At 41.7% G+C, this 13,916-nt stretch overlaps 1 protein-coding gene across 1 annotated transcript in view; it reads left to right on the plus strand.

The window, feature by feature from the left end:
• The window catches only part of GRHL2 (grainyhead like transcription factor 2), a 296,136-nt gene that overhangs the window by 60,687 nt on the left and 221,533 nt on the right, over positions 1–13,916 (plus strand). The window contains exon 2 of the mRNA XM_030217442.1: positions 4,546–4,735. Within this exon, the coding sequence (XP_030073302.1) occupies positions 4,546–4,735 (190 nt within the window). The remainder of the gene's footprint in view (positions 1–4,545; positions 4,736–13,916) is intronic.

Raw genomic sequence — 13,916 nt, forward strand, 5'->3', positions numbered from 1 at the left:
TGGCACTTCAATTTCATATTCATTTGATAGTTGTTCCGCTGAATTAGTTTTAATATATGTATGATGTGCCAAATGTCATGATGTATTTTTAAGGAGTGTACGCATGGCTTTTTTGGCATGTTTTGTTTTTTTTAAGGTAATAGTTTTTACAGATGAAATCTTTTCTGGTTGAACCACACTTTTTGGATCTTGTAAATGCTCAATGATCAATGACACGTTTTATATCCAAATGAACAAACTATTTTTTTCCAAATGTGTAGTGTGGTCAATAGTCTTACCCCCCCCCCCCCCCTACCCTTTTATAAAATCGCATGGCAGTGCCGACACACTGCATTCACTTTGAATGGGCATGTGTCGGAATTACCGCATCGGCCGCTGCTAGTGCAGCTTTGTAAAGGGGGGAGGGTTAATTATCTTGCAGCGTTTGGGTGCCAGTTTATTTGGAAAAAGCGGCAAATGTGGTGTTTTAATTTTATATTTTATTTCATGGTTGTTTCGCCTGATATAGTTTTATTTTATGTACGTAGGTATGGTTTGTTTTTTTGAGCACTTTTTTTGTCTTTTTAAGTTAGCTGTACTTAAGGCTGAAATCGTTCTGGTAGAAACAATACTTTTGAACTCTACCAGTGTCTAATGATTTTTATTTCCTTGGTGCTTTTTTGTTTTTATAGTTAGCATGTCAGTTGGATTTTCTATTTTTCTATTCCCTTTTTTAATTTAAGTTTTATTTATTTATTTATTTATTTGTGGTCAGTTTCTTGCTTAAATATATTCATAATTTAAACACGTTTGTTTGCTTTTTAAAGCATAGTTATCAATGTTTTAACATTTTTTTGTTGCTTTTTATGCTGAAGGCTCAATGTAATAATGCTTGGCACAAGGTCTAATAATTTTTGAGCCTCTCTTTATAAATGTTTGTGCTTTGGAACTGTGATTCTTTTTTTGTAATGTGGCTCTAAATAGGATAGCATTAATTGAATTGTTATTAGGTATAGCATAGGTTAAATATGATTTTTTTATATATATAGGGGCCCTTTTACTAAGGCGTACTGAAAAATGGCCTGCACTAGTGTAGGCACGTGTTTTGGGCATGTGCAGATCCATTTTTCAGTGAGCCTATAAAAAAGGCCTTTTAAAAAATGTTTGCCAAAAATTAACTTGTAGCAAAATGAAAATTGGCGCGTGTCCATTTTGGGTCTGAGACCTTACCGGTACCCATTCACTTAGTGGTAAGGTCTCACATGATAACTGGGCGGTAATGATCTATGTGCGTAGAATGCCAATGACCGCCTGGTTTTGCCACGCATCCGAAAATGATTTTCGGATGGGCACAGTGGAGGCGTGTAAAAAATGAAATTACCACCTGGGCCACATGGTAGCTGGGCGGTAACTCCAAAATGGCACGCATTGGGGAAGCATAGGCACCTACGTGGCTTAGTAAAAGGGCCCCATAATGCCTAGCTGATCTGTTGTACTCATTTTTTGTTCTTGTGGCTAACGTGGGAGTTATATTGCATTTGCAATTGTTGTTATTGATATTCATGTTTTGTGGCTAATACTTTTTCATTGTGATTTATTTCTTAAAACTCTGTTATTAGTTTACCAAATGAGGGGCATTTTCGATATGACGTCTAAGTCCAACTTTGGACGTTATTAACAAAACGTCCAAAATCTGAATAGGAAAGGTAATTTTCGAAAAAGAAAAAGTTTTTTTTCCCCCCGACAATACTGTTACAAACAAGGTTTTGTGCTTTGGTCCATTTTCGGAAAAAAAAATTGAACAAGTGCAAAACATAGATATTCATGCCATTGGGATGTTTAGTAGACTGGTCCCCAGACATCCCAGGGAGCAATGGGGCATCCTAGAGGACACTTCTATGCACTTTATGAGAATGCTTCCAGGTGCATATCTCATCTTTGTTCCCTTATCTTGACCCTGAGCCCTCCAAAACCCACCCAAAAAATACTGTCCCCCATTGTACATCACTACAATAGCACTTATTTATTTTATTTATTTATTTGTTGCATTTGTATCCCACATTTTCCCACCTATTTGCAGGCCCGATGTGGCTTACAATTTTCCGTCATGACTTATGCCATTTCAGAGTACAGATACAATTGGTAATATATATAGAAACACGGACGATATAATGAACAATCAGATAAAAAAGGGAGAACATGCAATTGGTATCACATATTGAACATGAATTACATGATAAATTAGGCAGTACTGTATAGGGAGAAAATAATTCGATTGTTAAGTAGATGATGGAGAATTACGGTTCCAATTATGAGTCATTATGGTATCTGTACAACGTGCAGGACGTCAGACTAAGAAACAGAACGAAGCCTTGCACCAGAAGAAGAGGACCTCGGCTGGCGGGGGTTGGGGTCCCTGGCGGGTTGGCAGCGGAAGGGGGGGTGCGGTGTATAGAATACGCTTAGTTGATATCCCAGTGCCTAAAACTTTGCGCATCCATTTACACCAATGAAAACGTGGCATAAATCCCTGCACGTAGATTTACGTGGACTGGGCCATATTCTATAACAACGTGTGTAAATTTGGGAATGCCCATGAAATGCCCTTTTCCCTGGCCATAACCACACCCCTTTTTGGATGTGTGCATTAGAATTTAGGCGTAGTGAGTTATAGCATACACTTAGTGAGTTATGCGCGTAAATTCTAATTATTGCCAATTAGTGCTCATTATTGCTTGTTAAATGCAGTTAACAACATTGATTGGTTTAAGCCAATTAAATTACAAGCATTGTTAGGGAATATGCATAGGTTTAGGCGCTGAATGCTAGGCACGATATATAGAATCCAGCAAAGTAAGTGCAAAATGTTACCACACTTTTTAGTCAAAGGGCCCCATCTGTCTTTTGAAAATTGCCTCAAAATAGGCACCTCTTCGGACTTCCAAATTAGGCGATCTATTATAAAGTTATCCTCCACATCTTTTGGGCTGGCCAGACTTATACGGTCTGTGCCCTGAAGAGGACAGTACAAAAAAAAAAAAAAAAGTAGCACATATGAATTTATCTTCTTGGGCAGACTGGATGGACCGTGCATGTCTTTTTCTGCCGTCATCTACTATGTTACTATGTTATGTCCATCTTCTCTTACTGTTGGCTTCCAGTACAATACCAGATTCAATATAAGATTTTAACCTTGATTTATCAGAGTTTGTATCAGTCCATGTCCTGGTATTTTAAAGTAAATAGTAAATTGAATAAGCCGCAGCGGAATTTACGGTCTGACTTCAGTAAACATGTGAATGTGCCAGATCTGAATAAGAGTCATTATGTTGAAACATCTGCATGCGCATTTTCCATAGCGGGACTGGTACTATGGAACAAGCTTCCAGGGTATGTTCATTTCTGTGCATCTTTTTCTCAGTTTAAAAAAGTGCTGAAAACATGTTGGTTTTGCTGGCATTTTTTTAAGGTGTGTTTTTTTAAGGCAATCTGAGTAGACTTTATAGTGTTTTTTTGTTATGTATTGTTTTAAATTGTGTATGTTTGAATTGTAAGCTACTTAGGGGCCCTGTTTACTAAGGTGTGCTAATGTTTTTAGTCTTTGCTAATTGCTAGAGACACCCATATATTCCTATGGGTGTCTCTAGCGATAGCACATGCTAATTGTTAGCAGGGGCTAAAAACGCTAGTGCGCCTATAGGGCTTAGTAAACAGGGCCCTTACTTTTCTTTTTAAGTGGGGTATAAGTTTAAAAATAAATAAATATATGTACTGTATGCCACCTTAGATGGCATTTTTTGAAAAGATGGTAATTTTTAAAAATGATTTATTTTTGTAAATTTTAATTACAACATTCAAGTATTATACCTATAAAGAATCTGGAGTGTAATAAAATAAAATAAATGTAAGGAAATAGATGATATTACATTATAATAAATATTATCATTTTTAGAAACTCCAAATGCAGAGATGAGTTATGACAGTTGCCCGGATGAGAGTTGCCATAAACTTTACTCAAACATAGGGAGTCTGGCTTCAAAAGTGAAAGATATCAGGTTAAGCAGGGGTGAAAAAGTACTTTGAAAAGTGGAGTGTCAGACAGAATTTTTAGCAGTCAGTGGAAAAATGTGTGAGTGCTCTATATAACTTTTTTATAGTTTCATTTTTGCTTTTGCTATCCGTTCCTTTGCCCCCTCTCTTCCTTCCTTTTTTCATACTTCCCATCCTCTCTCCCCACTTCTTTTCCCATCTTTCCATCCCTCCCCCTCTCTTGTCTTTTGGGTGACCTGGTGAGTGCACAGCGCCACCACAGTGTCTCAGGGAATTAGGGTTGTGGCAGGTGCCACATTATAGACATTTTGATGAGCTGCTGGCAAGGCTATTTCCATTCATGAGGATAAGCATTTGATTAAGACTCTACTGAAACTGCATAGCTGTTATCAAGAAGACTTTTTTTTTCTTGTCCTTTCTAATAAACAAAATATTATGCATTACAAAATGTAATCATGAGACACCAGAAGGTAATATCTGCTGACCTTAGTCTTGTATATCGCTTGTGTTTTACAGCAACAAAAGGCTCGTAGTCTTGGTTCCTAATGATACTGCATTCAACAGTAGACGAGCCTACACAAGTGAAGATGAAGCCTGGAAGTCCTACCTTGAAAACCCATTGACAGCAGCTACGAAGGCCATGATGAGCATTAATGGAGATGAAGACAGTGCTGCTGCTCTTGGCTTACTGTATGATTATTACAAGGTAGATAAAATTATTACGTTGTCCTCCTAACTTTTTTTTTTTTTTAAGTCTGACAGTTTCCTCCTCCTCCTTTGGGCTTTCAGGTAAATCAGAACCGGGCTGTGGCACCAACATCTGTATTTCACAACTGCCACTAGGGCATTTATTCCCATTCTTAGTAAAATGTGATATTCTGCTAAATTCATCATACAGAATCAAGGATTGTTATTCCTTCTGGATGTTGGTACATGCCAGACTCAAGATGAACTATTGGATGTCAATGTTATGCAATGCTTAGGACTTCTTCCTTTAAGGTTGTGAAGGATGTCTGTGTTGCATACCCAGTTGGCTCCAGGAGCATAAACCAGGACCAGGAACAAAGATCTCCCTGATCAACCTAGAGGTTTTCACCAGTTGGGTTTTCAGGATATCCACAATGAATATATAGGAGATAGATCTGCATACAGTGGAGGTAGTGCATGCAAATCTATCTCCTGTGTAATCATTGTGAATATCTTGAAAACCAGAGTGGCTTGGTGTGTCTCGAGGACTGTGTTGAGAACCCTTGCAGTCTGAATCAATGGAATGACCCTTAATGTGTGTTTATAATTAAAGCTGCCATTTCTCCAAAATAAATAACATCAGTTGCCACAGTCATGTATTCTCAAGATAGGATACATTTCACATTAGATGTGATGAAAGGAACACTATAATAGGAATACCCCTCTCCTGAACACCCAAGCTCTCTAGGCTTCCTCTCAGGCTTCTTTAGCCCCTCAGAAATCACCACCACGATGACTAAAAAAGCAGCTCAATAGAAATGTGGGGAAGACAAGTGGAGCATAGCTAATGGAATTATTTCCAACCCTTTTGTGTGACTGTATTGGTGCTGTCTCTGGGTGTGTCTGTGACCAAGGAAGGAGAACCTAGGCAAGGGCAGTTTGAAAGAAGCAGTTCCCTAACTGGTGTATTTTATTGTTTCTATGCTGCAGCAGCAGCTGGAATGTCGCTCCCATAGAAATGCATTTGACTAGTTTTTCATAGTAGTATAGTAAATGAAGGCAGATAAACACCTCCATCCAGTCTGCCTAACAAGGCGGCCAGAGTTGTATCTGCTGCTCTATGCAGGTTACACCCTTCTAAAGTGTGAAGAACATTTAAGTGTTACATTGATTCCATGCTCTTTCTATATAGGGATCCTCTGCGTTTATCCCATGTGTTTTTGAAATCAGTTACTATTTTTTCCCTACCGCCTGCACTGGGAGGGCATTCCAGGCAGCCTCCACCCTCTCCATGAAAAAGTATTTTCTAATGTTATATACTAAATTTCCATCTTGCAGTCTCAATTCATGTTCTCTAGTTCTACTGCTTCCCTGTTTCTGAAAAGATTTGTTTGTATATTAAAATCTTTCAAGTACCTAAACATCTATTATATCTTTCCTGTCTCCTTTTCTCTAGGGTATATATATTCAGGTCTTCAGTCCCTTCTCATACGTCTTTTGATGTAAACCCCATACCATTTTTGTCTCATTCTTCTGAATCACTTCAGGTCTTCTTATGTCCTTAACAGAGCTGCCAAAGGGGGTCCAAGTTTTGAAAGGGAGATTTTGGGACATGCCTCCAGCCCCGCCCATTCTGCCCCAGTCCCACCTACTCCACTTCCTGGTTCCACAGTCTTCTCTTCCTCCAATTCTTTGCATCACCAACAAGCCACTTCCCCCTCCATCAGCAGCAGGAGATGCTTTAATAAAATGACATTACTTGGTGTCACAGTACCAGTATTGTGATAAGAGTTGTAAGATTTTGAAGCTCTTATCACAAGACTGGTCCTCCGATAACAGAAGATTATGTTTTATTAACATGTCTCCTGCTGCCAGTGGAGCAGAGATACGAAGAGTGGCCTATCCCAAAGCTGGCGATTTCAGGCCAGTAAATGTTTTTTTTCATGGGCCCCAGCCATGTCTACACCGGATCTGGCAGATGTTGCTTTTCAAAAACTGACATATTCTATTCAATAAATAGAAAATAAAATTATTATTATTAGTTGTCTGTCACTTTATTTTTCTAATTGTGCTGTCCCAGGCTCTGGTTTCTGCTTTTTTCTTAACTCTTGCCGTGGTCTCATGCATTTTGACATTTCTTTTTTCTCCATGATCACCATCCATTGCCCTCTGTGTCCCTTATCCCTTACCACGTCTCACATCACCTCTCACTTTTCCTAATTCTCCCACACCACCTTCCCTCCTTCCACTATCAGAATGTTTGTATCTCTCTTCCTCCCTTCCCCTGAGGCAGCATGTCTCCTTTTCCTCTCCCTGGGGTCAGTATTCTCCCTCTGTCTTCCTTCCCTCCTGTCCCTCTCCCCCCTGGGACCGGCATGTCTTCTCTCTTCCCTCCCTCCAGACTTCTTTTTGGGTGCAACATCTCTGTCTCGCCTCCCTTCTTCCTTCCCCTCCTCCCCAGGAATCCAACCTCTTCTCATTCTCTCTTCTATTTTCTTCTCCCCACCCTTTGTGGATCCAGTCTATCCCCTGCAGGTCCCGGCATCAAGCTGCCTCACCCCCTGGTCCCTCTGACCTCCAAGCTTGCATTAGATTACTAGCAATAGCAACACTCCACCCATGCTGTTTCTGGCCAGGTCTCGCCCCTCTGATGCAACTTCTTGTTTTTGGAGGGTGGGACTTGATAGAGGAAAGGCCCCGCAGACTGGCTGGAGACAGCATGGGTGGAGTGCTGCCACTGCTGGCAATAAAATTGCAAGCTTGGCAGTCAGAGGGAGTGACAGATGGCCGGACGAGGGTGGGGGGGGGGGGGGAGAGGGAAGAATGCCAGATTGTGGGTGGAGGAAAGAGATAGACGAGGAGCAAAATGACTTCCTACCTTGAGACTGCTGAGTGGGGGGGGGGGGGGGGGGGGGGGGGGTTACTCTCCCCAGCTGGAGTGCGGGAGATGACCTGCAAAAGTGGGAGTTTCTGCTCATTGCGGTAGACTTGGCAGGTCTGCCTTAATGAGATACAGCCTCCAAAACTAAAAACAATATTCCAAGTGGGGCCTCACCCAATGACTTGTACAGAGGCATTAACCTATCCTTTCTTCTGCTGGTTATAGAAACATAGAAACATGATGGCAGATAAAGGCCACATGACCCATCCAGTCTGCCCATCCTCTGTAACCCCCAATTCTACCTGTTCCTATGCGATCTCACATGCTTACCCCATGCCTTTTTAAATTCTGGAACAGTTTTAGACTCCACCACCTCCACCGGGAGGCCATTCCACGCCTCCACCACCCTTTCTGTGAAATAAAACTTCCTTAGGTTACTCCTAAGCCTATTCCCTCTTAACTTTGTCATATGCCCCCTCATTCCAGAGCTCTCCTTCATTTGAAAAAGGGTCTCTTCCAATACATAAATGCCCTTGAGATACTTAAACGTTTCTATCATGTCTCCTCTCCCCCTCCTCTCTTCCAGCGTATACATGTTGAGGTTCATAAGTCTGTCCCTATAATTTTTGCAATCAAGACCATTTACTAATTTTGTAGCCACCCTCTGGACCGATTCCATTCTGTTTATATCTTTCCGTAGGTGCGGTCTCCAGAACTTCACGCAGTACTCCAAATGGGGCCTCACCAGAGACTTATACAATGGCACTATCACCTCCTTTTTCCTGCTGGTCATGCCTCTCTTTATGCACCCAAGCATCCTTCTGGCTTTGGCTGTTGCTTTTTCTACCTGTTGAAAGCTTTAAGGTCATCAGACACAATCACCCCAAATCCCGCTCTTCCTTCGCACACTGAAGCACTTCTTTATATCCAGTCTAGCATCTTTCTGGCTTTGGTCATTGCATTGTCACATTGTTTTGCCACCTTGAGGTCCTGAGGCTCAGTTTATTGGGACTTCATTTCTGCTGGTTGCTGAAGACTAAAGTGGGCAGCAAAGTCTATCTGTGGAGTGGAGGAGTAGCCTAGTGGTTAGTGCAGTGGACTTGATCCTGGGGAGCTGAGTTCAATTCCACTGCAGCTCCTTGTGACTCTGGGCAAGTCACTTAACCCTCCATTGCCCCTGGTACAAAATAAGTACCTGAATATATGTAAACCGCTTTGAATGTAGTTGCAAAAACCTCAAAAAGGCAGTATATCAAGTCCCATTTCCCTTACCCTTATCTTTAAGCAGTAAATGACATCAGTCAGACAGGGGACCCAACATCCAGATTATATGAACTATTTAATAGAAATATCTTCACATAAAGCCTTCCTTGGAACCAGGGACCCTCTCATACTTCGTCCACCAAATTTTAGAGATGTGGTATATAGACCAGTGCTTTCTGCTGATTCCACCTATATTGGAACCAAATGTTGGAGCTCTCCCAAAATCTATTAGATTTCATCTTAATTAATGACAGTTCTGAAAATTGCTAAAAACTAATTTCTTCACCAGTACATTCCAGAATTCATTACATTAGTTAATATAACAATAACCAGTTGATAATCTTGTCTCTTTTATTCTGTATTGCGAATCTATTTGTAGTTTATTTGCTAATCTATTACTGTCAGCCACTTCATTATACTATATCACTATTGTTGAACTTCAAACTATGTGTTTTTAATCTAAACTGTAAGCCACATTGAACTCCAGCTTATTTTCAGGATAATGTTGGATATAAATGTCATAACTAAATAAGGGGAACTGGGATTATTCCGCATACTCCACCACAAGAGGTATAGGATAATTAGACTGCTTCCCACTCTCTGTCCATGAAGTCTGACTCTTACTCTCCCTCCCACCCACCCATAAGCATTTCTACCTGTTAACCCGCATAATAAAATGAAATTAAAGTTATACTTTGTTAGCATTTTGTTTTCAAATAATACAAAATGAAACAGTTTGTGTTATTTGGTATTTTCATGTATGTAAATAAAAATGTAAGCAGCAGCCTGTGGGGATAAGAGAAGTCAAGGCTCGTGGCAACCTTGTCACTGCACTTTTGCTGAGCTTGCCATTGTGGGATCCATGGTGTTGCTGTCAGCTGCGATTCTATTATCATGTTGCCCTTTTGTACAGTAGCAACTGGTCCAGGCCTGGGATGTGCAGAGAGAGACTTGAGAAGGATGGCAAGCAGCCCAGTTTCCTGGAATAATGCGGAGATTTAGGCTTTCAGTATTCTCACCCCAGCATGCTCTACCAGCCCCAGGAGGTATATAACAACAAACAAATACATCTGATAAATCTAATTAAAAAAAACAAAAAACCTACACATTTGTTTTCTTGGCTTGGTTGAATGTGTTAGATTTTAACTCTCTGATTGGCTTTCTCAATTTCTTATTATGAATTGGAGTTCTTATACTTTTATAATTTTATATATAAACTTTCTAGACTTTTTAATTTAATGTATTTTGGCATTTATAACCCACTTTACCAACAAGTTCTAAGCAGTTTATATTTGACAGTATGTTAAATGTAATTTAGTAATAACTTCAGTATACATTAAACAATATCACATTAACATATTAGCTAGCTAGAGATCGTTGAGTGAGAATATTTTGTCTAAAATAGCCAGTATAGCAAATTTACATTAAACTATAACAATATTGGACTCAGATGTATCACGTTGGTGCAGTCTGCTCCATCACACTACTATTTAGCCTTTTACAAAGAGCCTTGAAAAAAAAATCATATTAGCTGCTGCCGTTTAGCATAAGCCTATGTGTTCATTTCGTAATAGATCTTAAAGATAAGTGAATTGGACTACCAGAGGAAGTATATGTTTCACACTGTGCCTGGGTATTCTCAGTTACTGCACTGATGTTATTGAATAAGCTTCTGTTGGAACTGAGAACTGAATTGATTTGGAGTTTTTGTAACCAATTGTTTTGTTCCCAAGTTATGGGGTGGGCTTGGTTCTTGAATCTTTTGGAATGAGCAGTTTGGTTTATAGTCATTTGTGCTGCACCATATGCCTAGAATAGACTTCCTGAGCCAGTACGTCAAGCTCCATCTCTGGCTGTCTTCAAATCTAGACTAAAAGCCCACCTTTTTGATGCTGCTTTTAACTCCTAACCCTTACTCACTTGTTCAGTACTCATGTTTTATCATTCCCACCTTAGTAATTCCCTTATCTCTTATTTGGCCTGTTTGTCTGTCCTAATTACATTGTAAGCTCTGTCAAGCAGGGACTGTCTCTTTATGTGCAGTGTACAGTGCTGCGTTTGTTTAGTAGCGCTATAGAAATGATAAGTAGTAGTTGCAGGTTGTAATTTTTATATTTTCATTAAATTGTATTGTCACCATGTCTCATGCTCATATTTGTAGTACCTGACTTTTTAAATAAATAAATAAATAAACAAATTCTAACTAATGTTACTCCACACTGAATTCATTCTCAGGGACTTAGTTTAATTTTCTGAAGTACATGGAAATGAAAGATTTAGAAAAGAATCTATTTACAGTTGTTATACCTGTAGGCACTATCAGGGATTATCTCTTCTCCCCCAGTTTATGTTAGGGGTATTCAGACTTCAGGGTCCAGTTTCTGACAGCAGGTCCCAGGACACAGGAGATATCTTTATTCTTTAGAAAAAAAATGTTTCATTGTCCCTACAGGTTAAAGTTCAACAGTGTGCTTCTGTCTGGCTACACACCAAAATGTTTATCACTCCTATCCCATTGGTGCATGATTAATGATGTATTAGAGATGTTATTTCCCACTTGGAGTCTGACTAGATTTGGGTGATCCAAGATAGTAGTTGGACTGGTTCTCTGAGAGATAACCTTGTTGCATAAAGTTGCTTGTAGAGGGAGTCTTGCTCAGGAAAGGAGAATCATGCCGACTCCTTACAGTGCCTCCAGATTATTCAGGCATCCTGACAACAGAGGTACTAGCATTGAGCTCTTACTGTCCTGCAGCAGTTAGCAGAACTCACTCAGGGATCCTAGCACACCCATAAAAATATAAGATAAGCCATGCCCTCTCAGATCAGGGTTCACTGAGCCCAGCATCCTGTCTCTGATAGAGGCCAGTCTGGCTCACAAGTATCTGGCACATACCAAAAATTAGATCTGTTTCTCATAGTTTCAGTGCCAGGTCTACCTGGCTAATAATGCTTTATGGACTTTTCCTTCAAGAATTTGTCCAAACCTTAGTGGACAAGCTTACTGTTTGTCTCAGGTCATGGATGACTAGATCGTGCCATTTGCCCAGTTTAGAGGAATAGATTTATTTAGGTTCTGGCAAGCGGCTATTAATAAATCTTATAAGCTGAAATGAATTTTGAATATGATTGTTCCCAGCATCAATGTGACAAGTATTGCAAAAACACAATAATGATAATAATAAAAAAAATATATTAGTCCTGCAAGTAATGTAGTGTTAATTCATTGAGGGGTCCTTTTACCGAGCTGCTGGAAAAAGGGCCCTGCAGTAGCAGCAGGGGCCATTTTTCCTGCGTGCCAGGGCCTTTTTTTACCGCAAAGGGTAGAATGCTCGCCCCCCCCCCCCCGCCAAAAAACAGCCATGCGGCAAGATAACTCTCATCGCATGGCCTTGCAGCGGGGAGCATTTGCCGCCACCTATTGAGGTGACAGTAAGAGCTCCCACAATAACCCGGCAGTAACCGGGCAGTGCGGCAATGCCTGATTACCACCGGGTTAGGGCAGTGCTAGAAAAAAATACCTTTTTAACAACATGCCGGAAATGGTGCACACTTGAGCTAGAACTACCGCTGGAGGCCATGTTGGGCCAGTGGTAGTTCCATTTTAGCGTGCAGTAAGACCACGTTGGGCTTACCGACACTTTGTAAAGAGCCCCTGACTGATTTATGAGCTTTTCCATTCCTCAAGATGGTACTTTAAGGCAAAATGAAGTAAGTAGCCCCTCCACTGAGAATTATTACTCAATTGAAATCCAGAGACCAAGTTTAGAATTTATGTTTTATGTCAGTTTTTATGAGATTGAGGTGCGTAATAAACTGCTGGTCTATAATGAAGGAACACTATGGTCCAGCTTATTGCTTTCCAGTGTCACCCCATTGTGAGTGTATGATAAATTAATGTCAAAAGAAGCATTATTTGAATTCTATGAAATGGACAGAATAAATAGAATAGTCGTGATAAATCAAAATTGAAAACCCCTAGTTATATTGGCTTGTCTACCCTCTTTGCCCCTCGCCTCCCTCCATTCTCCCAGCTCCATCTTCTCAGTCTGAACCTCTGTCTTTGCTTTCAGTTTCCTGCCAGGAACATGGGGAAAGCTGTACTATTATATATGCCAAATCCACCAGCTCCAGAACCAGAAAGAAGGAGGAGTCAGAGGCGGGGCAAGGGGCGGATAGTACAGAACAGGCTCAACGTAATGGAGGTCGCCGAGATCAAGAAGCGGGGTGAGGGGCGGAGAGTACAGAACAGGCCGAACGTAATGGAGGTCGCCGAGATTGCAGAAGCACCAACCTCTACCCCCCTCCCCGACGTTGCTGCCGCTGCTCCCGCCCCCCTCTGTGCCGGGCCCCCTGCACTGACATGACAGCGCCTCTCACCTCCGTGTGAAAGCGCTGCAGGTAGCAGAAGATCGATCTTCTGCTGTCTGCAGCGCTTTCACACGGTGGTGAGAGGTGCTGTCATGTCAGTGCAGGGGGCCCGGCACGGAGGGGGGAGGGAGCACCGGTGAGGAGGGTAGCTGGACATGGGGAGAAGGCAGGGGAGAGAGCAGGGTTGGTGGATGGGGGAGGCTAAGGGAAAGAGGAGGGTTGCTGGACATTGGACATGGGGGGAGGGCAGGGGAGAGGACGGTTGCTGGACATGGGGGGAGGGCAGTGGAGACAGCAGGGTTGGTGGACGGGGTGGGGAGGCCAATGGAAAGAGGAGGGTTGCTGGGCATGGGGGGAGGGCAGGGGAGAGAGGAGGGTTGCTGAACATGGGGGGAGGGCAGGGGAGAGGAGGTTTGCTGGATATGGGGGGGGAGGGCAGGGGGAGAGAGGAGGGTTGGTGGCCAGGGGATAGAGGAGGGCTGCTGGACATGGGGGGGAGGGCAGGGGAGACTGCAGGGTTGCTGGACAATGCTCGATGGAGGGGAGGGGAGGGCAGGGACAGAGGAGGGTTGCTGGACATTGATGGATGGAGGTGAGAATTATTACATTTAGAACAAAAAACTTGCCCGTTTTAATGGGCTTAACGGCTAGTCTTTTATAGAATGCAAAGTTTAGTGTAGATTAT

The sequence above is a fragment of the Microcaecilia unicolor genome, chromosome 1 (assembly GCF_901765095.1).
Source record: "Microcaecilia unicolor chromosome 1, aMicUni1.1, whole genome shotgun sequence".
Classification (NCBI taxonomy): Eukaryota; Metazoa; Chordata; class Amphibia; order Gymnophiona; family Siphonopidae; genus Microcaecilia; species Microcaecilia unicolor.